The 27625-nt window shown below is 47.5% G+C and overlaps 1 protein-coding gene across 14 annotated transcripts; it reads left to right on the top strand.

Moving 5' to 3' along the window:
• The first annotated feature begins 62 nt into the window (after window positions 1–62).
• On the top strand, window positions 63–27623 carry C21H20orf173 (chromosome 21 C20orf173 homolog). 14 transcript variants are annotated; one of them, XR_008622304.2, is made up of 13 exons: window positions 63–1858; window positions 10153–10512; window positions 10698–10876; window positions 11033–11126; window positions 11296–11347; window positions 12333–12537; window positions 16345–16575; window positions 16724–16911; window positions 16995–17193; window positions 17346–17394; window positions 17494–17613; window positions 18540–18633; window positions 25188–27623. XR_008622304.2 is itself a non-coding variant. In XM_014343036.4 (6 exons), exons 2-5 carry the CDS (start codon window positions 10204–10206, stop codon window positions 11320–11322), a joined length of 609 nt encoding a protein of 202 aa, XP_014198522.1. In that variant the 5' UTR covers window positions 63–1858; window positions 10153–10203; the 3' UTR covers window positions 11323–11347; window positions 12333–13522. The 14 variants fall into 14 exon arrangements, 4 of the variants coding, with proteins under 4 accessions (XP_014198522.1, XP_003831902.1, XP_054960751.1 ...); XR_008622303.1 differs by lacking the exon at window positions 25188–27623 and having other exon boundaries at window positions 18540–19251; XR_008622302.1 differs by lacking the exon at window positions 25188–27623 and having other exon boundaries at window positions 16213–16575; window positions 18443–19251.
• Window positions 27624–27625: the final 2 nt, after the last annotated feature.

Genomic DNA, 27625 nt, shown 5'->3' with positions numbered 1-27625 from the left:
GAGTTTGGAAGCTACTGCCCGGGCCCCCGCTGTCCGGGGCGGGTTTTTTGAGGACCGGGGTGCGAGGAGTTCTCTGCGGGGTTAGAAACGCTAATAGCACCGTTCGTGTGCCTTGTGCTCGGAACTGCACCAGGTGTTTAAGACTCTTGGAACATCTTGGAATATCCTGGAACAGTGGTTTTTCGAGTGTACCGGACCGGCCGCATCATTATCAACTGATTACCTATTAGAAATGCAAATAATTGATTCCCACCTACTGAAGCCGAAACGCTAGGAATGGCATCCGGATGATTCTGATGTAAAGTAAGGGTGTCCGCCCTGAAAGCAGGTGACTTATCTCCGTTTTCCAAAGAGCAAACTGTGACTTGGAGAAGTTAAATAACTTGCCCAAGATCACAGCCAATTAATAGCAGGACCTGCTTCCAGCCCAGTTCTTCTGGACCTCAAAGTACTCTGGGAATCAGGGTCTTTTGGGTTGATTTTACCTAAACAGCGTCCCAGTGCTTCTCCTGAGCGCTGCTTTCTGAATATTACCCTAAATTGCTCTCCAGGCCCTGGGATCCTCACGGACACGCTCTATCCCTCCAGGTTTAGACTCAAGTGATGTGGAGCTTAAGGTCTCCCTGACACTTCCCATTGCAGCCCAGTGTCTCTAGAGGGACAGCTCCCACAGTAATGCAGCTGCAATGAGTAAGATGTAAAAGCTCATAGGCTTTCATACAGGAATTCCACTTTAGGAAGTAAAAGCACCACGTCAAGGTTAATAGAAAAATTTTAAAAAAGAAAAAATATGTAAGCAGCTATCCAAGGTTAACAGAAAAAAATTTTAATATAAGCATAAAAGTACCATGATCTGGGTGGTTGTTACACCTTAAGATATTGAATCTGTCTCTTAAAGATTTTAAGTGCACCACATCATAAAGACGTATGCATGAGATTGTTCAATGGTAAAAATCTGGAACCAGCCAGAATGCTCACTGATACATTAAATAAATTGAATAAATCACGATACACCCATTCTATGGAATATTAGGCCACTTTTCAAAAGAATGAGGTAGATTTACTCCTTTAGGTATACTAAGAATGTATTTTTAAGGGGGAAAAGATGCAAAGTAATGTGCATTCCATCATTCCATTTTTTAATTAAAAATTGGGCTGGGCACAATGGCTCATACCTGTAATCACAGCACTTTGGGAGACCGAGGAGGATCACATGAGGCCAGGAGTCTAAGACCAGCCTGGGCAACACAGCAAGACCCCACTCTACAAAAACTTTAAAAACTACATCTGTAACCCTAGCACTTCAGGAGGCCGAGCCAGGAAGCATCACTTGAGTTCAGGAGTTTGAGACCAGCCTGGTCAACATGGTGAAACCCCATCTCTACTAAAAATACAAAAATTAGCCAGGCGTGGTAGTGTGCTCCTGTAAACCCAGCTACTCGTGAGTCCGAGGCAGGAGAATCGCTTGAACCCGGGAGGCAGAGGTTGCAGTGAGCCGAGATCATGCCATTGCATTCCAGCCTGGGCGACAGAGTGAGATTCTGTCTCCAAAAATAAAAATAAAAATAAAAAAATTAGCCAGGTGTGGTGGCATGCGTCTATAGTCTCAGCTACCTGGGAGGCTGGGGTTGAGCCCAGGAGAGTTTGAAACTGCAGTTGTTACCAGGTTACCTGCAGTTGTTACCAGGATAGAGTTGTCCAGGTTCTTGGCGTGTTGAACAAAACGCATAAAGTAACAGAAGGGCAACGAAAGACAAACAGCAACAGAAGAACGGAATAACAAAAGCATAGATTTATTGAAGACAATGCAGAGCGGCAGCGGGTTAGAGCAAGCTGCTCAAGAGCCTCCTCAATCAGGGTTTGTATTAAGCTAAAGGGACCTGGCAACACCCCTAGGTGCCCTTTAGAAGCCTCCAATTGGCTACACCTATGAAGGATTGGCCTGCGACCAAATCAGAGGCTGAAGTGGAGACTTGGCCCACAGCCAATCAGAGGCTGAAGTGGAGATTTGGCCCCACGGTCAATCGGAGGCGGAAGTGGAAACTTCTGTCTTGTTATCATAGGATTGAAGATGTGGCCTGTATGCTGCCTAGAACTGGCTGCACCCCTTCATTTCTTATGTCTTAACCCCCGGTTACCCTGATTCCCTGTTCTCCTGCCTCATAGTGAGCTGTGATCACACCACTGCACTACAGCCTGGGCGACAGAGCGAGTCTCTCTTTCTGTCTTTGTGTGTGTGTGTGTGTGTGTGTATATATATATAATATATAAAATATATATATATTATATATATATAAAATATATAAAATGTATATATATAATATATATAACATGTTATATATAATATATATAACATGTTATATATAATATATATAATATATATAATATATATAACATGTTATATATAATATATATAATATATATAATATATATAACATGTTATATATAATATATATATAATATATAATATATAACATGTTATATATATTATATATATAACATGTTATATATATTATATATAACATGTTATATATATAATATATAACATGTTATATATATAATATATATAACATGTTATATATATAATATATATAGTGGGAGGATCACAAGGTCAGGAGTTTGAGACCAGCCTGACCAGCATAGTGAAACCTTGTCTATACTAAAAATACAAAAAATTAGCCAGGCATGGTGGCACGCGCTTGTAGTCCCAGCTACTTGGGAGGCTGAGGCAGGAGAATGGCTTGAACCTGGCAGGCAGAGGTTGCAGTGAGCTGAGATTGCATCACTGCACTCCAGCCTGGGCGACAGAGGGAGACTCCATCTCAAAAAAAAAAAAAAATAGCTAGCATTTATCAAGCCACTACTATGTGGCAAATATGGTGGTAAACTCTTTTTTTTTTTTTTGAGACAGACTCTCATTCTGTTACCCAGGCTGGAGTGCAGTTGTGCAATCTCAGTTCACTGCAACCTCCACCTCCCCAGTTCAAGCGATTCTCATGCCTCAGCCTCCCGAGTAGTGGGATTACAGGCATCCACCACCACACCCGGCTAATTTTTTATATTTTTGGTAGAAATGGGGTTTCACCATGTTGGCCAGGTTGGTCTCGAACTCTGACCTCAAATGATCTGCCTGCTTTGGCCTCCCAAAGTGCTGGGATTACAGCCATGAGCCACCGCACCTGCCCTGTTGTAAACTCTTTTATCTTCACCTATATCATGTCAGTTCATCTTCACAACAACCTTCAGCCGGGCACAGTGGTACACACCTATAGTTCCAGCTACTTGGGAGACTGAGGCAGGAGAGGGAGGATCACTTAAGCCCAGGAGTTTGAGACCAGCCCGGGCAATATAGCAAGACCCTGTCTCTAAAAACAAAACAACAAAAAAAACAACAACCTTAGATGCTAACTGCTATTATTATCCCTGATTAAAAGCTTTGAGTGGCTAATAAGCTAATATCTAAACTCCAGTCTGTTTTATTTCAAAGTGCATAGCTCAAATCATTCAATGACTTAAGATCAAAACTTTGATAAGAGGTGGCACAGGGGACCATGGGAGTCTGTAAGAGAAAGTGACTAACATGCTGGGTTAGGGAATGCTTCCATAAAAAGGAAGAGGAGGGACCCTGGAGTTGGGTGACTGTGGCAGCCTGACCGCAGCTCACCAAGGAAGGAGCAAAGACAAGGAGAAACTAATACTAACTGAACATGGACAATATGCCCATTGCTGTAATCCATTTCACCCTCAAAACAACGTGGGAGTTAGGTGCTTTTTTTTTTTTTTTGAGACAGAGTTTCGCTCTGTCACTCAAGCTAGAGTGCAGTGGCGTAATCTTGGCTCACTGCAACGTCCGCCTCCCAGGTTCAAGCAATTCTCCTGCCTCAGCCTCCTGAGTAGCTGGGATTACAGGTGCACACCACCATGCCCAGCTAATTTTTGTATTTTTTGTAGAGATGGGGTTTTGCCACGTTGGCCAGGCTGGTTTCTAATTCCTGGCCTCAGGCAATCCACCTGCCTCAGCCTCCAAAAGTGCTGGTATTACAGGCATGAGCCAGTGCATGCGCAGCCTAGGTGCTACTTCAAGTGTCATTTTATAGATGAGGAAGCCAAGAGGTGAACTGACTTTCCCAAGATGGCAGGCGCACGCCTGTAATTCCAGCTACTCAGGAGGCTGAGGCAGGAGAATCACTTGAACCTGGGAGGTGGAGGTTGCAGTGAGCCGAGATTGCGCCACTGCACATCAGCCTCGGCGACAGAGCAAGACTCCATAGCCAAAAAAAAAAAAAAAAAGTCAAAGTACATTTCAAAGAATTTCTAGAAATGAAAAATAGTCATTTAAGTTTTAAAACCAGTAGAAGAGCTAAACAACCAATTAGGCACAGTTAAAGAGAGAAATATTGGCCGGGTGCAGTGGCTCACACCTGTAATCCCAGCACTTTGGGAGGCCAAGGCAGGTGGATCACCTGAAGTCAGGAGTTTGAGACCAGCCTGGCCAACATGGTGAAACCCCGTCTCTACTAAAAATACAAAAATTAGCCAGGCATGGTGATGAACGTCTGTAATACCAGCTACTTGAACCTGGAAGGTGGAGGTTGCAGTGAGCTGAGATGGGGCCACTGTACTCCAGCCTGGGCAACAGAGTGAGAACTCCATCTCAAAAAAAAAAAAAAAAAAAAGAGAGAGAGAGAAATATTGAACAGAAAGATGGAGCTGAAAAAGATTACCCATAATGTAATATAGAGAAATAAAATCATAGATGTAAAAGAGAGATTCAGATACTTGAAGGATAGAAAGAAAAACAAGCCAACATTTGCCTAATAGGAGTTTCCTGATAGGAGGAAATACTGAGAATAAGGGAGAGGCAATATTTGAAAGAAATGGCTGAGAATTACCCAAAATTGATGAAAGGCAAGAGTTCTCATATTTAGGAAGCCTGAATGTACTGTAACAGGATAAATGAACATATATTCATACCTAAACACCAGAACAGCAAAAGCAAAGAAATGTTAAGATCTGGAAAAAATGGGTAGTGGGGATATGAATGTCATGTAATTGATTCTAGTCTTATTCAATGTATTATTCACTAGAGTATGCTTGGAGTGATGAATGTGTTCTGAGACTAGATAGTGATGATGGTTGCACATTAAAAAAATGGATAAAATGCAATGAGAACACATGGACACAGGGAGGGGAACAACACACACTGGGGCCTGCCTGGTGGGCAGGCCAGTGGGAGGGAGCGCATCAGGATAGCTAATGCAGGCAGGGCTTAATGCCTACGTGATGGGTTGATAGGTGCAGCAAACCACCATGGCACACATTTACCTATGTAACAAACCTGCACATGTATCTCGGAACTTTCTTTCTTTTTTTTTTTTTCTGAGACGGAGTCTGTCACCAGGCTGGAGTGCAGTGCCTCGATTTCAGCTCACTGCAACTTCCGCCTCCTGGGTTCAAGCGATTCTCCTGCCTCAGCCTCCTGAGTAGCTGGGATTACAGGCATGCGCCACTATGCCCAACTAATTTTTGTATTTTTAGTAGAGATGGGGTTTCACCATGTTGGCCAGGATGGTCTCAATCCCTTGACCTTGTGATCCCCCTGTCTTGGCCTCCCAAAGTGTTGGGATTACAGGCGTGAGCCACTGCTCCTGGCCTGTATCCTGAAACTTAAAATAAAATTTTATATATATTATATAAAATAAAAAATATATATATATATACACACACACACACACACACACATATATATATATATATATTTTTTTTTTTTTTTTTAAGACAGAGTCTCATTCCATTGCCCAGGCTGGAGTACAATGGTGCGATCTCGGGTCACTGCAACCTCTGCCTCCTGGGTTCAAGCAATTCTCCTGCCTCAGCCTCCCAAGTAGCTGGGATTACAGGCACTCCGCCACGCCTGGCTAATTTTTGTATTTTAGTAGAGACAGGGTTTCACCGTATTGCCCAAGCTGGTCTTGAACTCTTGAGCTCAGGCAATCCACCTGCCTCAGCCTCCCAAAGTGCTAGGATTACAGGCATAAGCCACCACACCTGGCCAAAATATTTTTTAAAATGGTTAAAATGGTAAATTTTATGAGTTTACAAAAATTTTAAAAATTATACCAGTTGGCCAGGCACAGTGGCTCATACCTGTAATCCCAGCACTTTGGGAGGCCAAGGCAGGCAGATGACAAGGTCAAGAGATCGAGATCATCCTGGTCAACATGGTGAAACCCTGTCTCTACTCAAAATACAAAAATTAGCTGGGCGTGCTGGCTCGGACCTGTAGTCCCAGCTACTTGGGAGGCTGAGGCAGGAGCATCTCTTGAACCCGGGAAGCAGAGGTTGCAGTGAGCTGAGATCATGCCACTGCACTCTAACCTGGCAAAAGAGCAAGGCTCCGTCTCAAAAAAGAAAAAAAAATTATAGCAGTTGATGTAAATGAAATAGCAATAAAACTTGCTATACATCTTTTCCTAAATGATTTTTTTTTCTTTGAGACAAGGTCTCACTCTATCACTCAGGCTGGAGTGCAGTGGTGCAATCACATATCACTGAAGCCTTGACTTCCTGGGCTCAAGTATTCCCTACCTCAGTCTCCTCCTGAGTAGCTGGGACCACAATGGCCAATTTTAACATTTTTTATAGAGATAGGGTCTCCCTACGTTGCCCAGGCTGGTAGATAATTTTTAAAACCTTTTTATTTTGAAACAACCATAAGCACACAAGAAATTGTAAAAATAGTACAGAAAATTCCCATGTACCCATCATCCATTTTCCCATTTTATTCTTTATTTTTGCTTTATTTTTTTTTTAGAGACAGAGTCTTGCTCTGTCACGCAGGCTGGAGTGCAGTGCTGCTATCATAACTCACTGCAGCCTTTAACTCCTGGACTCAAGTGATCCTCCCACCAGAACCTCCCAAGTAGCTAGGAATAAAGGCGCACACCACCAAGCCCAGCTAATTGTGTGTGTGTGTGTGTGTGTGTGTGTGTGTGTGTGTGTGTAGAGAAGGGGTCTTGCTGTGTTGCCCAGGCTGGTCTCAAACTCCTGGCTTCAAGCTTCAAACCCCACCTTGGCCTCCCAAAGTGCTGGGATTACAGGCAAGAGCCACTGTGCCTGGCCTTCATTTTCTCTTAATGGTAGTGTCTTACCATATAGTACATATAGTAATTTTTCTTTTTCTTTTTTTGAGACAGAGTTTCACTCTTTTTGCCCAGCTAAAATCACATTCAGTGGCGCGATCTCGGCTCACCGCAACCTCTGCCTCCCGGGTTCAAGCAATTTTCCTGCCTCAGCCTCCCGAGTAGCTGGAATTACAGGCATGCACCACCACGCTTGGCTAATTTTGTATTTTTAATAGAGACAGGGTTTCTCCATGTTGGTCAGGCTGGTCTCGAACTCCTGACCTCAGGTGATCTGCCCACCTTGCCTCCCAAAATGCTGGGATTACAGGTGTGGGCCACCGCGCCCAGCCCATATGGTACTTTTTCAAAACCTGGAACTTGACGTTGGTATGATATAATTAACTAGCCTACAGACCTTACTCAGATTTTTGGGTGAATTGATTTAAAAGCTATACAATATCCAGTGCAGCTTTCCACTAGTTAAGATGAAGAATTTTACTGTTCTTATCCCATTGAATAAAATGTTTTGATTTTTTTAAAAAACCAAAATGTTCTGTTTTTTTCTTAAACTTTAAAAACAACTCAAACATTTTCATTTTTTTACTATCTTTACAAGACTACAATTGAATTAAGGGGGTGGCAGTGGAGATGAAGAAGATGACTTAGAAATAGAAACAAATTAAAAAATGGATTTGAGGCCAGGCTCAGTGGTTTATGCCTGTAATCTCAGCACTTTGAAAGGCCGAGGAGGGTGGATAACTTGAGCTGAGTTCGAGACAGGGCTGGCACGGTAAACCCCATCTCTACTTAAAAAAAAAATCAGCAAGGCTCAGTGGCTCACGCCTGTAATTCCAGCACTTTGGGAGGCCGAGGTGGGCAGATTGCTTGAGACCAGGAGATGGAGACCAGCCTAGCCAACACAGTGAAACCCCGTTTCTACCAAAAAAATACAAAAATGAGCCAGGTGTGGTGTTGTGCGCCTGTAGTCCCAGCTACCTGGGAGGCTAAGGCGTGAGAATCACTTGAACCTGGGAGGTAGAGGTTGCAGTGAGCCAAGATTGTGCCACTGCACTCCAGCCTGGGCGACAGAGCGAGACTCTGTTTCAAAAATAAATTAAATAAATAAATAAGCCTAGCGTGGTGGCACACTTCTGTAGTCCCAGCATCTTGGCAAGCTGAGGTGAAAGGATTGCTTGAACCTTGGAGGCAGAGGCTACAGTGGGCTAAGATTGTGCCACTGCACTCCTGCCTGGGTGACAGAGTGAGACTTTGTCCTAAAAAAAAAAAAAAAAGAATTTGGGTATCATAGGAGTAGGAGGAATTAATAATACATGAGTTTTGGTTTCAATAACTGGGTACATGGTGGAACCATTTATTGAGATAGAGAAGTTTTGAAGCTGGGTGCAGTGGCTCACGCCTGTAATCCCAGTACTTTGGGAGGCCGAGGTGGGCAGATTACCTGAGGTCGGGAGTTCGAGATCAGCCTGGCCAACATGGTGGAATCCCGTTTGTACTAAAAATACAAAAAATTAGCCGGGCTTGGTGGCACGCACCTGTAATCCCAGCTACTCGGGAGGCAGAGGCAGGAGAATTGCTTGAACCCCGGAGGAGGCAGAAGTTGCAGTGAGCTGAGATTGCGCCACTGCACTCCAGCCTGGGTGACAGAGCAAGACTCTGTCTCAAACAAAACAAAAGAGACAGAGAAGTTTTGGGAAGGGTTGGTTTACAGGGAAAATCCTGGGTTCAGTCTCAGGCTTATTCAGGTGAGATGTCTCTGAGCCATCTAAGTGGCAATTCAGTAGGCTGTTGGATATGGGGTCTAGAGACTACAAGAGAGGATTGAGTTGATGTCACACAACTCCAGAGAGGGCATCACACACAAGTATATTTAAAGTTCCGGGCTGGGGTGGGCTGCAGTGGCTCATGCCTGTAATCCCAACACTTTGGGAGGCCGAGGCGGGCGGATCACCTGAGGTCAGAAGTTCGAGATCAATCTGACCAACATGGGGAAACCCCGTCTCTACTAAAAATACAAAAAAAATTAGCCAGGCGTGGTGGCGGGCACCTGTAATCCCAGCTACTTGGGAAACCGAGGCAAGAGAATCACTTAAACCCGTGAGGTAGAGGGTGCAGTGAGCCGAGATCGTGCCTCTGCACTCCAGCTGGGGCGACAAGAGTGAAACTCCGTCTCAAAATAATAATAATAATAATAATAATAATAATAATAATAATAATTTAAAAATAAAGTTCCCGGCTGGGCATGGTGGTTCACGCCTGTAATTCCAGCACTTTGGGAGGCTGAGGTGGGCGGATCACTTGAGGTCAGGAGTTTGAGACCAGCCTGGCCAATATGGCGAAACCCTGTCTCCACTAAAAATATAAAAATTAGCCAGGTGTGGTGGCGCATGCCTGTAGTCCCAGCTACTTGGGAGGCTGAGGCATGAGAATCGCTTGAACCAGGCAGGCGGAAGTTGCAGTGAGCCAAGATCACGCCACTGCACTCCAGCCTGGACGACAGAGCAAAAACTCCATCTCAAAAAAAAAAAAATGTTCCCTCTCAACCCCTGTTTATTTATCCCATAAATATTTATTAAATGATTCTAAGTCTTAGAGCTGCAGAGGTGAAGAAGAGAGACTAGGTCAGCCCCTGTCCTCATGAATCTTACATCCAGTGGAGGTCATTTCGGTGTCAGAGAAAGGGTTGGGTGGTGGCTTTTTTCAGGCAGGCTAAAGGAGGGATGTCACAATGTGTACTTTGTGATGAGATCTATGATATAACTGGGATGACAGCAAGGCCCCCACTGAGGTATTCCTTCCCCTCTCAGGACTAGCCACATGCTGTCTCTCTGCCCTGGCCTCTTCCACCCCATGCCCAGTCAGAGACCGTTTTGAGGGTGAGCAAATGGACTGTGAGGCAGGAGAGGAGGGGTTGGAAGGAGGTGGAGGGTGGTGGGATGGGGAGTTGTGGAGGCCGACAGGACAGAGGGAAGCTGGTGCTGTCTGTGGCCTCAGCCCCTCATCCTTACAGGTAGAGAAGCCAGTCTACGGCCCACCACGGGAGCCACCGCCTGGGCCAGACATGAAGCGCCGGCAGATTTTTGTCCTGTGGGTCTTTTGGGTGCTCATCCTCTGGCTGATGACCCCCTATCTGGATCTGACACCTGAATCAGCACCCCAGGAAAAACGAATATACTTGGTACCATGGCGTTGTGACTGCCCTTGGTTCAGTTCCGGGAAGTGTGGCTGCCCTTCTGAGACCCTCAACTGCTCCTCCTGCCACCACACAGCCGACGAATGGAACTGGCTTGATGTGTGCTCCAGGAAGACTATGGGGTACCTGATGAGGACAACAGAGTCTATGACCTCTGACACTGTGCTCTGGTGGTTGGTCAGTGGTCAACACTGGGCCCGGCCATATCCCCCATGCTTCCCGGGCCTCACCCATCTCCCACTTTCCGCCCAAATCCCTGCCCTTGGCCCTGTCTTCACAGCCTCTGGATGGAGATCTCACCCACCCAGCTCTGTTTTCTCTCCCCTGGGCCCAGCCCCCAATCTCCCTCTTGCTGTTTCCAGGGCATGAACTCAGGGAGCGAGCTTGGGAAATTGTGGAGGAAGCTGTTTAAAGGGATTCCCAGGCTCTCGGTGAGCCATTTTGATTTCTATTGTGGGACTTGTGTGCTGTTGGGGCGCCCACAGATCCCGCAGGGCTCCAGCCTTGGCAACGACATCGACCAATACCCCGTGGTTTTCAGGTGGGTGCTGGGGAGAGGGTGGGAGCAGGAAGGCCAGGCCTGCCCCACAGTTCCATCAGTTTCTGCTCCCCTTCCCAAGATGAAGCGGGCCCCAAGTCCAGGGCTTTGAGATGGACGTGGGGAACCAAACCACACACAATGCTTCATCTATCCCAGGAATGCCAGCGACCAGGGCTCCTGGATGCAGCTGGAGATGCTACTGCGGAAGCTCTCTGACCTGGTGTGGACTTCAGATGCTCTAAGTGATGAGGTGATGGAGGAGGTGTCCCCAGACATTCTCTGTGTGGGGGTGAGGGGAGGTCACTGCAGGGAATAACAGCAGGGGCTCTGGGAAGACCCTCTATTGGCTTACTGGGGACACTTGCAGGACTTTCCCAGGTCTTGTGGCCCAAACTCCCCCACCTCCAATTCTTTCTCAGATTTTGGAAGATGGTCTGGTTCCCTAGTGGAGTGGAAGATAGCAAAGACACGGTGAGGGGGAATAGGAAAAGGGGTAGGATGTGGCTGTGGGTTGCTGTGGGAAGGGCCCCAGGTCAGTTCCCTCCCCCTTCCTCCCCAGGTGCAACCAGGACAACTGGCTGTCTTACCAGGGTCAGGGTCATCCCTGGGGCCCAAGGCTTTGTTCTGTGTCTTGCACAACTGTGCCCAGGCAGGAAAGATTCTTGTATCTTCTTCTCTTAAAATTCCTGCTCCTCAATGCCTTCAGCATGGAGTCTAAAGTTTTCTGCCTGGCTTTCAAGACTCTACATGTAGGCCAAGCGTGGTGGCTCATGCCTGTATCCCAACACTTTGGGAGGCTGAGGCGGGTGGATCATGAGGTCAGGAGTTCGAGACCAGCCTGGCCAATATGGTCAAACTCCATCTCTACTAAAAATACAAAAAATAGCCAGGCATGGTGGTAGCCTCATCTCTACTAAAAATACAAAAAATAGCCAGGCATGCCTGTAGTCCCAGCTACTCGGGAGGCTGAGGTAGAAGAATCGCTTGAACCCGGGAGGCAGAGGTTGCAGTTAGCCGAGATTGCGCCACTGCACTCCAGCCTGGTGACAGAGCGAGACTCCATCTCAAAAAAAAAAAAAAGACTCTACATGTTCTGACTCCTCCCCTTGCCTCCTGTCTCCCAGGCTCCCATAATGGGCTCTTAGAATTCCCCAGACACATGAGCTGCCTCATGCCTTCTCACGCACCATTCTGTTTGCCTGGAATGTCCTTCTCTTATGTCCTGGGGGGTTCCCCTCTCTTCCTCCAATATCATGAGGAAAAGCGAGTTGACATTCTCTTTTTTGGGATCCTCAGTGACTCTAGGAGAGTGTCCAGAGTCTGTTTCCTGGAGGTGAGCCCCAGTCTCCTCCCAGCTCCCAGGGACAACCTGTCATCCTAGATGCTGAGTGAAGGGAGGCAGGGGTGAGGACAGGAGTCTGCCTGCTGACGCACATGTCCCTCTCTTATCCACTAGGTCACCCTCTTTGGATTTGGATCAGAATAGCAAGGAAAGTGTTTCTATCACTGGAAGGAGGATAATCAGACCAAGGGCTCCAAGGAAATACTGCCCATGTCTAGTGCAGGAGCAGAAATCGAAGTCATCCATCAGCTAGCATGTGGACAAGCTCACTATTCACACAAGCTCAGCCTAGCTGAGTCCATACAAGTCCTATTTCTGGGTGGGTAAAGGGCAGGAGGAAATTGTAAGATCAGTCTGGTACTGAATAAAATCCTGGCCTGATTGTCTTACCTGCAACCACAGTGTCTGGGAGGGATGGGCCAGACGTGCCTTCCAGATCTCAAGGGCAATATTTGAGTTGATTTCTTTGCCTAGTGCCCTGGATCATGTAGGAGGTATAAGTTTAGATTCAATTTCATGCCAAGTGCAAACCCAGACTTTGAGTTGTTGGGGGAGGCTCTTTACCCACTTCGATAAAAGAAGTAAACCTCCTTGTTTCACCCATGCCGGAGGGTGAGGGTTGTTTTTTGTTTTTTGTTTTTTTGCCCAGCTTTTCACAGAAGGTTTAGCATTTTGAGGTTCCCAGTTTTTTTAGGTGCCTCAGTTCCAATTCCCTTTTTTTTTTTTTTTTTTTTTTTGAGACAAGAGCTTGCTGTGTTACCCAGGCTGGAATGGAGTGGCACAATCATAGTTTATTGCAGCCTCAACCTCCTGGGCTCAAGGGATCCTCCCACCTAAGCCCCCTGAGTAGCTGGGACTACAAATGCATGTCACCACACCCAGTTAATTTTAATTTTTGTTTTTGTAGAAAGGGGGTCTTGCCATGTTGGCCAGGATGGCCTTGAACTCCTAGGCTCAAGCAATCCTACTGCCGTGGCCTCCCAAAGTGCTGGGATTACAGGTGTGAGTCACTGTGCCTAGCCCTTACCATGTCACTTCTTCAGCATTCCATTGGTCAGATCAAGTCATAAAGTGATCCAAGATCCAAGAAGTGGGGAAATGAACTGCTCTTCCTAATGGAAAGAGCTGAAAAGAATCTGCTATAATGAGACTACCACATTGTCAAGGGCCCCGTTGTGTTGGCAGCAGTGGTGGCATTCCAGGTGGGCCATTCCTGGGGTAGTCTTTGGCCATGTTTTGCATCTCATGATAGACTGAGCCTGGTTCTCTAGCTTTTGCATCATCCTGTAAACTACTAAATATTTAGCCAGCGAATTGTTTTTCTCTGAAATTTACCAGTCTGTTGACCAAGACCAAGAATCCAACTGCTACAGTTAACAAAGAATAAAAAATCAGACTTTTGGCTGGGCGCAGTGGCTCACACCCAGCATGTTGCGAGGCTGAGGCAGGAGGACTGCTTGTGCCTGGAAAATTTCTGCATAATTCACCCCTTAATTTGCATGTAGTTAAAAGTGGGTATAAATAGGATTGCAGAGCTGCTGCTGAGCTGCTAACTCTGGGCACACTGCCTATGGGGTAGCCCTGTCCCCAAGAAGCAGTGTACTTCTGCTGCTGCTGTGCAATGCTGCTTCAATACAGGTTGCTAACACCACTGGATCGCATCAGGGCAAAGCCAAGAACCCTCTCAGGCTAAGCCCCAGTTTTGGGGATTGCCTGCCCTGCATCAGAGGCATCATTCCAGTCTCCACCTCCAACTTCACATGGAATACTCCCCTGTGTCTTCTGTTTCCAAATTTCCCTCATCTTTTTTTTTGAGATGGAGTCTTGCTCTTGTCACCCAGGCTGGAGTGCAGTGGCATGATCTCAGCTCACTGCAACCTCTGCCTCCCAGGTTCAAGTAATTCTCCTGCCTCAGCCTCTCGAGTAGCTGGGATTACAGGTGCCCGCCACTACGCCTGGCTAATTTTTTGTATTTTAGTAGAGACTGGGTTTCACCATGTTGGCCAGGCTGGTCTCAAACTCCTGGCCTCAAGTGACCTGCCTGCCTTGGCCTCCCAAAATGCTGGGATTACAGGCATGGGTCATCACGCCCGGCCAATTTCCCTCATCTTATAAACACACTAGTCATTGGATTAGGGCCCATTCTCATCCCGCATGATCTCATTTTAATTTCATTGTATCTGCAAAGGCCCTACTTCCAAATAAGGTCACATTTATAAGTATCAGGGGTGAGAACTTAAAGATTTTTTTTTTTAAGTAACACAATTCTATCTCCTGCAAGCAGAATAATGGCATTTCTAGACATGCAAACTTAGAAGTTTTATCTCCTACACACCCTTTCTTAGAAATTTACCACGAACAAAAGGCCGGGCGCAGTGGCTCATGCCTGTAATCCCAGCACTTTGGGAGGCCAAGGTGGGTGGATCACCTGAGGTCAGGAGTTCGAGACCAGCCTGACTGATATGATGAAACCCCGTCTCTACTAAAAATACAAAAATTAGCCAGGCATGGTGGTGCACGCCTGTAATCCCAGCTACTCGGGAGGCTGAGACAGGAGAATTGCTTGAACCCAGGAGGCAGAGGTTGCAGTGAGCCGAGATCATGCCATTGCACTCCAGCCTGGGCAACAAGAGCGAAATTCTGTCTCAAAAAAAAAAAAAAAGTTATCATGAACAAAAAAAGGTAGTCTTAGTTCATTTACAAACTCTATAGGAAATATTTATCTAGTTACAATAATGTAAACACTGATAGTAGATTGTTGACTTTTAGAATTAAATGAGCCTGTAGTTCTGTACCATCCAATATGACAGATGAGCACTTGAAATGCGGCAAGTGCAAGTGAGGAAGGAATGTTTAAATTTATTTTAATTAATCAATTTCAAAACAATTCAGTTCTTAGAAAACTTTTCACTATGCTTATTGTAACTTGGGTATGTAAATCTTTTTTGACTGTAAAATTTTATCAAATTTATAAATCATGTATTTCTGACAAAACGGTTTGAATTTAGATACACTGTAAGCGTAAGATATACACTGGATTGGCCAGGCGCAGTGGCTCAAACCTGTAATCCCAGCACTTTGGGAGGCCGAGGCAGGCAGATCACTTGAGCTCAGGAGTTTGAGACCAGCCTGGCCAACATGGTGAAACCCCGTCTCTGCTAAAAGTAAAAGAAAAATTAGCCGGGCGCAGTGGTGTGCACCTGCAGTCCCAGCTACTTGGGAGACTGAGGCAAGAGAACCATTTGAACCCAGGAGGCGGGGGTTGCAGTGAGCCAAGATCTGGGCAACAGAGCAAGATTCCATCTCAAAAAAACAAACAAACAAAAAAAACCACAAAAAAAAACAGTTCTTAAAAAGAAAAAGTCAACCCTTGAGAGGTGTTAAGGGCTAAAGGTATCAAATATTCTCTTTCATCAGTATAGTAAATTCTCTTCAGAAGATTCCAGGTGGCCCTTCTTGAACTCATGGGCTCAAGTGATCCTCCTGCCTTGGCCTCCCAAAGCTCTGAGATTACAGGTGTGAGCCATCGCCAAGGTGGCCCTTCTGTTTCCCTCTTTGCCTCCTGCTCACCCACCCCAGCCTGGACACAACCTCTCCCTCTGTGCCCTCCTGTCCCCTGGACCCTTGACTACCACACCTCCCTGGTCATCTGGGCACTGGGCTGAATGCCAAGGTGAAGGAGGGGCCTTGGTGGAGTAGGTCACAATGTGGCCTCTGTGATGAGTCCCTGATATCACTGGGCTGGCACAGAAGACCCCATTAGGAATCAGTTTCCTCAGGGAGGCCACAGAACACAAAAAGTGTCCTCTCTCCCTTTCTTTCTGCCTCTAGGCCAGGCTTTGGCAGTTCCGGTAGTGATCAGTAGGTGGCCAGGGAGGGAGGAGCGAGGTTTTGGGAGGAGGTGTAGTGTCAAGGGTTGGGAGAGGGATGGAAGCCATTAAGATGGGGGATGCTGGGGACGTCTGTGGCCCCAGCCTCTTCTTCCCGGTGCCAGGTGTCGGGGCCAATCTACTGTCTGCCAGGGGCACCATCGTCAGGGCCAGAGATCATGATTCGATACAGGAGTTTGGGCCTGGTGGCTGCCTATGTCCTTTCATTGTGGCTGATCACCTCCTTCCTACACCAGCACTCCAGCCAGAAGGACCTCCGTAATATGGCCAAGATACACCCAGGAATCTGCCACTGTCCCAGCAACTTTTCCAGAAAATGCAACTGCTCATCTGAGGTCCACACATGCTCTGCCTGCCTCCACATGCCTGGCGAGTCTGACTGGTTTGACAGACGCTTCGACAGTACCGTTGAACCCCTACAGAGGCCACAAGATCCCACATCCAATGATGCTCTGATATTGTGGCTGGTCAGTGCGCAAACTTGGTCTTTGTCCAGTCCCTGACCCAACCCCAGGTCCTAGCCATCTCTCCATCAAGGCCCCAGGCTCTAACCTTCTTCCACAGGTAGGTGGAACCTGGGTCAAGCCCCTAAATTCTTCCCTCCTATGCTCCTAGGGACTCGAGAGGGTCAAGTCAGAGAAGGAGGTTGAGAATAAGCAGCAGCAGCTGATTAAAGCACCTCCCCTGTGCCCACTGGGCCATGTAGTGTCCAACTGCCAGGTCTGTGCAGTGGTGGGAAACTCAAGGTCTCTACGGAGCTCTGGCCTTGGCTTCAGGATTAATCAACGTGAAGTGGTCCTCAGGTGGGTGCAGGGTAGGAGGTGGAGACCAAGACCAAGCCGAAGCCTTTTCCTCCTCTAAATGACCATCCTAACTTCCTTTTCAGGATGAACCAGGCCCCTGTCCGAGGCTTTGAGGCAGATGTGGGGAACAGGACCACCATGCGCATTATGTACCCTGGGATTGCCAGCCCTCAGGACCCCGGTACCCAACTGCTGCTGCTTCCGTTGAATTCATCTGGTCTGGAGTGGTTCATAAGTGTACTGCATAAACAGACAAGCATGTGGAAGCAAAAAAAACCCTGGGTATGTCAGGGAGGGAGGTCACTGTAGGGAGTGACAGAGGTAATTCCAAAGAGACCCTGGCTGGATACTGGAGCACCCCCAAGGCTTACTTAAGGCTGAAGTCTGCTTGTCAAATGACTCTGAAATCCTCCCAAACCTCAATTTCTTTTTAGATTTCAGACAGTTCAGGTTCCTGGTGGAACTGAAGACAGCAAAGATAAGGTGAGGGTCCCAGGAAGGAAAGGGGAAAGTGGTAGGACAACATGATAGTGGGTAGCCATGGGACAGGCTTCAGGTCAGTCCCTTTCTCCATCTTCCTAGGTGCTGGTGATCAGCCTCTACTTCCTCAGGTATATCCAGGAAAGTTGGCTGGAGAACCATGGTCAGTATCCGTCCTTGGAGTTTGTGGCTCTGTTGTATGCCTTGCATACCTGTGACCAGGTAAGATATCTCCTGCAACTCACAGACTTTCACTCCTCTGCCACTCAAAATTTCTGTCTTCTTGGCTGGGCATGGGGGCTCACGCCTGTAATCCCTGCACTTTGGGAGGCTGAGGCGGGCTGATCACCTGAGGTCAGGAGTTCGAGACCAGCCTGACCAACATGGAGAAACCCCGTCTCTACTAAAAATACAAAATTAGCCAAGCGTGGTGGCGCATGCCTGTAATCCTAGCTACTTGGGAGGCTGAGGCAAGAAAATCGCTTGAACCTGGGAGGCGGAGGTTGCGGTGAGCCAAGATCATGCCACTGCACTCCAGCCTGGGCAACAAGAGCAAAACTCCATCTCAAAAAAAAAAAAAAAAAATCTGTCTTCCCAGGGACTTCCCGTTAAATCTAAAACTTTCTGCCTAGCTTTCAACACCCTACATGATCTGACCCCTCTCCTCTCTCCCTCTCCTCTCTCCCAGATTCCTGCACTGGACTTCTTGGGGTTCTCCAAACATACCAGCTGCCTCACGCCTTCTCACACCTTGCTCCCTCTGCCTGGAATGCCCTTCCCTTGTCTCCCAGGGGAATCCTCTCTTCTCTCAATATATAATGAAGAACAACTAGTTGGTGCTCTCTTTTCTGGGCTCTGGGGTCACTATGAGTATTTAGAGTCTGTCTTCCTTGAAGAAGGTGAACTCCATTCTCCTCCCAGCTCCAAGAGGAAGCCTGGCACACTAGTGGTTGAGTGAGTGGTGCTGAAGGCATGATAGGTGTTCCATGGGGGCAGGGCAGGATCCAGCCCGTTACACCACCACCATCTTTTGTCTTATCCAATCTCTCAGGTATCCTTGTTTGGTTTTGGGGCAGACAATTGCAAAAGGTGGTCCCATTACTGGGATGACAAATATTGGTTTGAGAACACCATGCAAAATTTCCCAGCAGAATACCAGATCATCTTGAAACTGCAGTGTGAGAGGAAGATTGCTGTCTACGGCTGAGATGTTTCCAGTGGAGTCCCCAGGAGGCTTGACAGGTAGCCAAGGGGACCTTGTGGTGTCAGAGAGGGACTAGGGCTTCAAGCAGACCCTGGATGGAGATTACTCTGCTACTGAATGAAACCCTAGCTTATTTCTCTCTCTGGATTTCTGGTGGCATTAAAGGGCTACATTCTATTACTGATTCTGTCTTATCACCATGTGACTCTCTTATGCTGTATCTTACCAAAAAATAAAATTAAATGAGAAAAAAGTGAACCCTGAAGTTGAAAACACATCAAATGGACCTAACTATATTTAATTGATAATATAAACACCAGAGAAATAATTATTTCAAGTTCCTTAAACTCAACACCTTGATTGTATATTCTTTGTAGGATAGTCTCTGTGGACAAAAAGAACTAAGAAGAAATTTTAGGCCAGGCGTGATGGCTCACACTTGTAACCCCAGCACTTTGGGAGGCCAAGGCGGGCAGATTATGAGGTCAGGAGGTCAAGAACAGCATGACCAACATGGTGAAACCCCATCTCTACTAAAAATACAAAAATTAGCTAGGCGTGGCGGTGTGTGCCTGTAATCCCAGCTACTCAGGAGGCTGAGGCAGGGGAATCGCTTGAACCTGGGAGGTGGAGGTTGCAGTGAGCCGAGATCGCACCACTGCACTCCAGCCTCGGCGACAGAGTGACACTCTGTCTCAAAAAAAAAATTTTTTTTTAAAACTTGACTCAGTATTTTCATTATAGTGTTGGTATCATTATTATTATTTAGAGACAGGGTCTCACTCTGTCACCCAGGATAGAGTGCACTGGCATGATCACGGCTCACTGCAACCTCTGCCTCCTAGGCTCAGGTGATCCTTCCACATCAGCCTTCTGAATGGTTGGCACTATTGGTGCGTGCCACCACCCTCAGCTAATTTTTAAATTTTCTTGTAGAGTTGAGGTCTCACTATATTGCCCAGGTTGGTCTTGAATAAGTAAATAACTACTTATATTAACAACATTAGAAACTAGACACAGGCCAGGTGTGGTGGCTCACGCCTGTAATCCCAGCACTTTGGGAGGCCAAGGGAGGTGGATCACTTGAGGTCAGGAGTTCAAGACCAGCCTGGCCAACATAGTGAAACTCCATCTCTACTAAAAATACAAAAATTTGCCAGGTGTGGTGGAGGCTGCCTGTAATCACAGCTACTTGGGAGGCTGAAGTAGGAGAATCACTTGAGTCTGGGAGGCAGAGGTTGCAGTGAGCTAAGATCGCACTATTGTACTCCAGCCTAGGTGACAAAGTGAGACTTCATCTCAAAAAAAAAAAAAAAAAAAAGAAACAATACAAAATTGGGCAGGTGGACAGGCTAAAAACTCTGTGACATTAAATTCAATCTGGAATTTTTTTTTTTTTTTTTTTTTTTGAGACAGTCTCACTCTGTCGCCCAGGCTGGAGTGCAGTGGCGCGATCTCGGCTCACTGCAACCTCCGCCTCCCGAGTTCAAGTGATTCTCCTGTTTCAACCTCCTGAGTAGCTGAGATTACAGGCGCGCACCACCACGCCCGGCTAATTTTTGTATTTTTAGTACAGACAGGGATTCACCATGTTGGTCAGGCTGGTCTCGAACTCCTGACCTTGTGATCCACCCGCCTCAGCCTCCCAAAGTGCTGGGATTACAGGCATGAACCACCGTGGTCGGCCCAAACTGGAAATATTATGAACTTGATTTTCAAACTTTTTATTGTGACAAAATAATACACAAAATTTACCATTTAAAAGTTATCAATGGCAATAAAGTTCAGTGGCATTAAGTATGTTCACATTGTTGTGCAATCATAACCTCATTGAACTAACAGTTTACAAAGTACATTTTCTCCCTCTGTCATCTGAACAGCCATAACACTCCATTAGCAACGATCAGCCCTGCAATCCAGATTATGTTTTTTGTTTTTCGTATTTTTTTTTTTTTTTTGAGACGGAGTCTTGCTCTGCCACCCAGGCTGGAGTGCAGTGGCGCGATCTCAGCTCACTGCAACCTCTGCCTCCTGGGTTCAAGCAATTCTCCTGCCTCAGCCTCCTGAGTAGCTGGGACTACAAGGTGCACACTGCCACCCCCGGCTAATTTTTTGTATTTTAGTAGAGACAGGGTTTCACCATGTTGCCCAGGCTGGTCTCCAACTCCTGAGCTCAGGCAATCCGCCTGCCTCAGCCTCCCACAAGTGCTAGGATTACAGACGTGAGCCACTGCACTCAGCCTGATTTTTGTCTTCTAAATACTTTTTCTTCACTAAAAGATTCTAGGCCTAGACAAGTACAAGAACACTTGGACATTAGATTTGCGGCAATTTGAGCATCAAAAATAGCAACTGTCACGATTGAATCATAGTGAATATATAAAAAACTTTGAGCTCATAATGATACTCAAAGAGAAAGGGAAAACTGGCTGGCGGTGGCTATTACCTCAACCCCTTACTCTGAAAATTGGTAATTAAAGGTGTGTGTTGAGGGAGCATTTATCCTGCCTTTTTGGTAGAAACAGTAGTTCAGGGTAACCAAATAGCCTCAGTAAATGAGTTTCCAGTTACTGTGTATCTAAAACAAATATCCACCGCATGCTACCCCCTTGGCTGCTCAACTACCACACACAACCTAACAAAATGCAAATATCCCACATAAACCGATATCCCTGACACATTGTGGTGTACCAGGTGTCTAGGAATGAGGTAGCTCAGAGTCAGGATCCGAGAATCCCCAAAGGTGTAGGCAGTGCGGCCTCGTGTCCAGATACTGGACCCGTTATGGCACCACATAGACAAGTTACTATTTTAGAGGAATAAAGTGAGCCAGTAGAAAAACATAGTCAAAAAAAAAAAAAAACCCGCTGCCTCTGAAGAGGAGTTTGAGAAGAATGAGGTGGGAAACTGCTATCTTCTTTTTATTTAATTTCCTTTTTTTTTTTTTTTGAGACAGTCTTGCTCTGTTGCCCAGGCTGGAGTGAGTGCAGTGACATGATCATGGTTCACTGCAACCTCGACCTCCCTGGGCTCAGGTGATCCTCCCACCTCAGCCTCCCGAGTAGCTGGGACTACAGGCACATCATCACACTGAACTAATTTTTATATTTTTTCGCCTAGGGTGGTCTTGAATTCCTGAGCCCAAGCAATCTGCCTGCCTGGGCCTCCCAAAGTGCTGGGATTACAGGCGTGAGCCCCCAAGCCGGGCACTGTTTAACTTCTTTAATTTTTTTTTTTTTTTTTTTTTGAGACAGGGTCTCACTTTATCACTCAGGCTGGAGTGCAGTGGTATGATCTCGGCTCACTGCAGCCTTGACCTTCCAGGTTCAAGAGATCCTCCTGCCTCAGCCTCCCAAGTAGCTGGGACTACAGGCACGCACCATCATTCCTAGCTAAAATTTCTTAACCACGTACATGCACTTGTTTCATTTTAAATAGATGACAAGAAAGTCTACCAAAGAAAAAAGTTTGGATGCATGGGAAATTTATTTTTAACCCTCTTACGTTTTCCTATAGATTCTATCCTCAAGAGGAACCAAAAAGCTCTTGCTTTTCTCTCCCTGCCTCCAGCTTGACAACCCTACGCTGTGAATAGGCAGCTCCTCTCTCAGATATACAACATGCCAGCTTTGGCACAGGGTGGTGCCCCTTTTCATTCTTATCTCCATCACCCTTGATTGCCAAGCCTTCCCTTGGCAGCTGGACCCTGGGCTGAACGCCAAGATGAAGGACTCTATTGGGCATCGACCCCTTCATCAACCCCAGGGAGGACACAGGACACATTGAATGCCACCTCTCCTCTTAGCTTTCAGCCCAGCCTTTAGCAGGGCACCCTTGAGGACTGAATAGGTCCAGAGGGAGGCAGGAGCTAAGGTGCTGGAAGGAGGTGTTCTGCGGACGGTTGAGGAAGGGATGGAGGCCAACAGGAGAGGGGAATGTAGAGTCTGTGACCATGGCTTCCCACTTTTCTCAGTGCCCGGTGTCTGAGTCAGCATGCCACTTGCCATGTGCTCTGCCCTGTGGGGCAAGAATGTAGCCTTCAATGGGGGGGTTTGAGCTTATGCTCACCTGTGGCTGACATTTCTGCTGTCTGCTCAGAGGTCTAACCTGAATGAATGGATAACACCTGCCATTGCTTCTGGATGTACCCCTGGACTCCACACAACCCGTGCATCCAACTGGCTTGACACTTTGAAAGGGCCTTCAAGCCCTCTCTTTGTCCAAGATGCTGTTTGACTCTCCCTGGCCTCACTGAGAGCAGCCAGTGGGTCTCTTCTGCACAACTGGGTCATTCTGCAAACTTTCATGAAACTGTTTCATTCTGCAAACAGTCCAGGTTCTGTGTGCCTAGAGGCGAGCTCCTTCTCAGAGCTCCCTGTGGAGCTTTGTTTAAATGAGTATTTGCCAAATGACTGAATAGCTGGGGCAGGAGCAGCAGCTAGCCAATCTCATTCACCAGGTAATGGAGTCAGGCAGACAAACTTCAGATGGCCCTTATACAGGGAAGAGAGTTATAGCCAAAGGCTCCAGCATGAATCATCAAACCACATGCAACAGCAGAAGCCGAGGCCATCAATCAGCTAGAATGTGAGACTACTCCTGGCCAGCAATCTGACCTGCAGGGCTGGAATGTTCATAGATACGGGAGAGGTTTTGATAGGAAACCAAGACAGGAGGTGCAAGGGCAATGTGTGGATTATTAATCTGTCACTGAGTAACAGCCTTCCCTGATTCCCTCACCTGAACAACTGGTAGTAATTAAGAAAGAATCACATTTGAATATGAATTCTCGTCCCCCTCCCTGGCTCTAAATAAATGGCCATGTGCTGGGAATAGGGGTTACCCACTCTCTCAGATGACACATCACACAGCCTTGGCAGAGACTCATCTCTCCTCCTACCCCTGACCCATTCAATTATTTTACCTCCAAGCCCACCCACCTGAGCCAAGGTTCAGGCCCTATAAGGGCATATATAGAGCTGGTAGTATTGCCAATGAAAGGCTAAGAAGAGGTCAGAGTGTCCACCCTGTGACCAGGCTACTGATGTAATGAGTTGGGTAAGATCAACTGGCCAGGAGCACAGTCCAACGAAGTCTCACCTCTCATCCTCACCTCCAGCAGGGTAGAGGGAGTAAAAGGGCCTCAGGACCCCATGTTTTTGCCCTTCATCCTCCCTTGCCTGCTTCTTAAGTGTGGTGAGCAGAGTTGAGCTTGCACTCCTCAGCTGTGCCCAGAATCATGTGGAGGGCTCTCTTGGTTTGGAGCACACTGGCAGCTCTTGCTTCTTCCTCTTCCCTGCCCCTGTCCCCTGGCCCCATTCCCCTGCTCTGCAGGGTACTGGGTCAGAAGGCAGGAGGTGAGGTATTGCAGGGTGGACAGCTGAAGGTATCATCTACCCCAAGGCCAAACTAAAAAAACCAGGAATCTGTCCCATGGGCTGAGATGAGGCCTGCAGGCAAAGCCTCAGGTCTGGAGGTCAGCTCACTACTTTTGTGGCTGGGGTTTCCCACCCCACAGGTACTTCTAGAAGTTCTGCCACTGGCCCCAGAGCTGCAGAGGTTCTGTGGCTGCTCAATTCAGCCCCGCATCTACAAAGCCTGCCTTCACCAGCATGGTGTGTCTGCCTGGTTTGATCAGCACTTCAGATGGGCCCTGAAGCCCCGATGCAACTGGAGACCATACCATCTCCAGAGGCCGGTGGATGCTCTGTCCTGGGCTCTGGGCTGCATCCTCTCCTTGATCCCTTCCTCCGCTGGGCCTCCAGTTGCAATGGCTCCAGCCTTTCCTTGGTACTGGAACCAGGGGTGATAAACAGTCTGTGTTCTTCTCCATAGGCACCAATGCTAGGACACCTAACCCAATTCCAGCTGGTCAAGAAGCTACTCCAACCGATCCCCAGGTCACAGCTAGACCCCGAGCTCCGACTCTGCCAGTCCTGGGCCATGCGTATTTGGAATATAGGATAACCATCACTGAGCACCACACTGTGCTCAGGTGGGGGCAGGAGGGTGAGGGTGGGAAGCAGCACCACTCTGTGAGCCCCAGTGCCTTCCTATCTCTGTAGAATAAAACAGGGCCTATTCTGGGCTTTGAGAATAATGTGGACAACAGAACTCCCCTACACTTAAAGCACCCCGAATACTCATGGCCTGCATGAGAACACCCACATGCTGTGGGTGTCGAAGCCTCCAGACCTAGTGTGGACTGCAATGGTTTTATCAGGCGGTATGACCAGTGGGGGCCCCAGACCTGGCGCAGACAGCCTTTGGCACTTTGGTGTCAACATTGATCTTGCCCTCCCTGTGCAGCCTGTAACTGTACACTCCCCACCCTCCTTATCTCAACATACACCACCAGCTTCTCCTCCTTTAACGGGTACATTCAGTTTTTCTGCCTTCAGGGTGCTGGCAGTCCCATGTGGGAAGCAGAGCAGCAAAGGTCCTTGGGTTGGGAGGTGATGGTCACTGCTCTAACACACAAAGCATGTGGGATCCTTGAGAGAACAGGGGCAGCACCCGCCAGACCTCAGCACTCCCCGGAAACAAGAACATTGCCCAGCCTCTGACGACTCTTGTCCCCTCCTGCTTTCAGGCCTTTCCAGCCAGTACCAGCTTCTATCAAAGCAGACAAGTTTAGGAAGGGGGAAAAAAGTTTTCTGCAAGAAGATAATCTCTGTGGCTGAGCTCTAACCTCTACTCCTGCATGTTCTGGTGACCAATTGCACCTTCCTCAAGTACATCCACGAGAACTGGCTGGACTGCCAGGGACTCCTCCCGTCCGCTGGATTCACCATTCTGGTTATACCCTGCCACATGTGACAAGGTCAGGAAAGGAGGCTCTGGCCTCATGCCCTTAGGCAAAGTTGGGTCCCCCCTGGATGACACATATTCCTTCCTTCACACTTCCCCACTTCAGGTCTCTTTGGGTCTGGAGCTGATGAAAACAGCAATTGTCACCATTATTGGTGGGACGCTCCACAGAGGCAATCCTGCTACTGGGCAAGGAAAGTGTACTTTAGAAAGCCGGAGCGGAAGATCATCCACAAGCTCGAGTGTGAGGGCAAGAGCACGGTCTACACTTGAACTGAAGGCCAACCCTGCTCTGAATATCTGGTGGGGAGGGGAGACCCTAGGCCGAGGTCTATAATGGAGCTGGGGGGCTCTTGAGGGTTGGATGGAAAGAGAAGAGCAAATACAGATTAGTCTAGTCCTGAATAAAGACCCTGCTTGGCAGCCTCTAAGATGTCTTTCAGCTGCTGGAACCTCTCTGAGGCCCAGAAGGTATGTGAGGCCTGAGGCCCTGGCTCGTGACCTACAGAAAATGATGCTGAGAAGAAACTCTAAGGTAAAAAACAGGGACCCTCTGTCAGCCCGAGCCTGAGAACCAGGGCTGGAGGATGTAACAAGTGAACAACCAAGAGAAGTCTTGTCTCTGACAACTCCTAGCATAAAAATGGCCTAAAGGGCCGGGCGCGGTGGCTCATGCCCGTAATCCCAACATTTTGGGAGGCCGAGGTGGGTGGATCACCTGAGGTCGGGAGTTCGAGACCAGCCTGACCAACATGGAGAAACCCTGTCTCTATTAAAAATACAAAATTAGCCGGGCATGGTGGCACGTGTCTATAATCCCAGCTACACAGGAGGCCAAGGCAGGAGAATTGCTTGAACCCAGGAGGTGGATGTTGCCACTGGCGAGCTGAGATTACGTCACTGCACTCCAGCCTGGGCAACAAGAGCAAAACTCTGTCTCAAAAAAAAAAAAAAAAAAAGGAAAAAGAAAGAAATGGCCTAAAAGCCAGGTAAGGATTTTGAGCTACAGGGAATCTGACTGGAAGTAGGGACCAGGACAGCATTTCTGGGGCCCCAGATCTGTTTCTGGGGTTTCAGAAGTTTTCACTAAGCATCTGTTGCTGAGCTGCACGTGTAGGTTTCTGGAACAAAGCTCTAGTCGCTGTGAACAGCCCCATTTCCACTCTGTGTGGTGAAATGAGACATAATGGGGCTGAGCCCCAAATTAGGAGGTCTGGGTGAGTGGGTGCTGCTCTTACCCCTCCCAGATTCTTGGCTAGGTCTCAGTTCCATCCCCAGGCTTAGTAAAGAGGAATTCCAGATTATGGTGGGAGTGCCAGAGGAAGGTAATGGCCTGCTTCTTTAAGGAAAACTGTTCTGGTTGGGCATGGTGGCGCACACCTGTAATCCCAGCACTTTGAGAGGTTGAGGTGGGAGGATCACTTGAGCCCAGGAGTTTCAGGCTGCAGTAAGATGTGATTGTGCCACTGCACTCCAGCTTGGAAGACAGGACAAAACCCTGTCTCTTAAAAAAATTAAACAATTTTTAGGCTTTGAGGAGGTTGCCAGCAATAGGTCTTAAGCCTGTGAGCTGGGTTCTGTCCAGCCTCCACTAGGACCAGTCCATGGGTGAGAAGTTCCGCCATAGTCCATCCTTCTGATTGGCTTGACACATGGTTGGACTACAGGCGACCAGATCAGTTCCAGCTGATATGCCCAGGAAGGGACATCTCAAGGACATTCACCCAGAGTAGAAGAGGAATGAGGCCATGTGGAGCTTCTGAACTCAGAGACTCTGACTTTAGCTAAAGGTCAACGCTGTGTTTTTGAGGCCCCAGAACTTCTTTTAACCCTCCAAAATCTCCCCGCTCAACCCACCCAAGCTCAGCCCCAACCCCGTGCCACAGTCAGACCAGTCTTCTCACTGTGTGCTTGGCAACACCTCCAACCCCACTCCATCCTTCAAGGGCCAGTTCGTGCCTCCCTTCCTCAGCCCCTGGAATTTCTACAGTTCTTCTAGTCAGTACACAGAATTGCCTCTGACTCATAAATGAGTGTTAGCCTGTTCTCATCAACTGGACTGTAGGCTGTCTGTGGACAGGGGCTTTGTCTTGTGTGTTCTCTGTAACCCTTCCCTATCACAGTGCATGGTGTACAATAAATGCATGCTACCTCAACAGGAATCTTTGGCAAGTTCTTCCCTGATAAACTCCCTTGATGTGGTGCTGCCACCCAGCTGCA

The sequence above is a fragment of the Pan paniscus genome, chromosome 21 (assembly GCF_029289425.2).
Source record: "Pan paniscus chromosome 21, NHGRI_mPanPan1-v2.0_pri, whole genome shotgun sequence".
Lineage (NCBI taxonomy): Eukaryota > Metazoa > Chordata > Mammalia > Primates > Hominidae > Pan > Pan paniscus.
The sequence above is the reverse complement of the archived record's forward strand: the minus strand, read 5'-3'. Positions and strand labels throughout refer to the sequence as shown.

What these genes read in the sequence shown, in the direction of transcription:
- C21H20orf173 (XM_055104776.1), top strand. Translation starts at nt 10,027, where the DNA reads ATGGACTGTGAGGCAGGAGAGGAGGGGTTGGAAGGAGGTGGAGGGTGG. An exon ending in ACACTGTGCTCTGGTGGTTG is followed by an intron (nt 10,513 to 10,697) that starts GTCAGTGGTCAA and finishes TGCTGTTTCCAG; the next exon opens with GGCATGAACTCAGGGAGCGA. An exon ending in CAATACCCCGTGGTTTTCAG is followed by an intron (nt 10,877 to 11,032) that starts GTGGGTGCTGGG and finishes CATCTATCCCAG; the next exon opens with GAATGCCAGCGACCAGGGCT.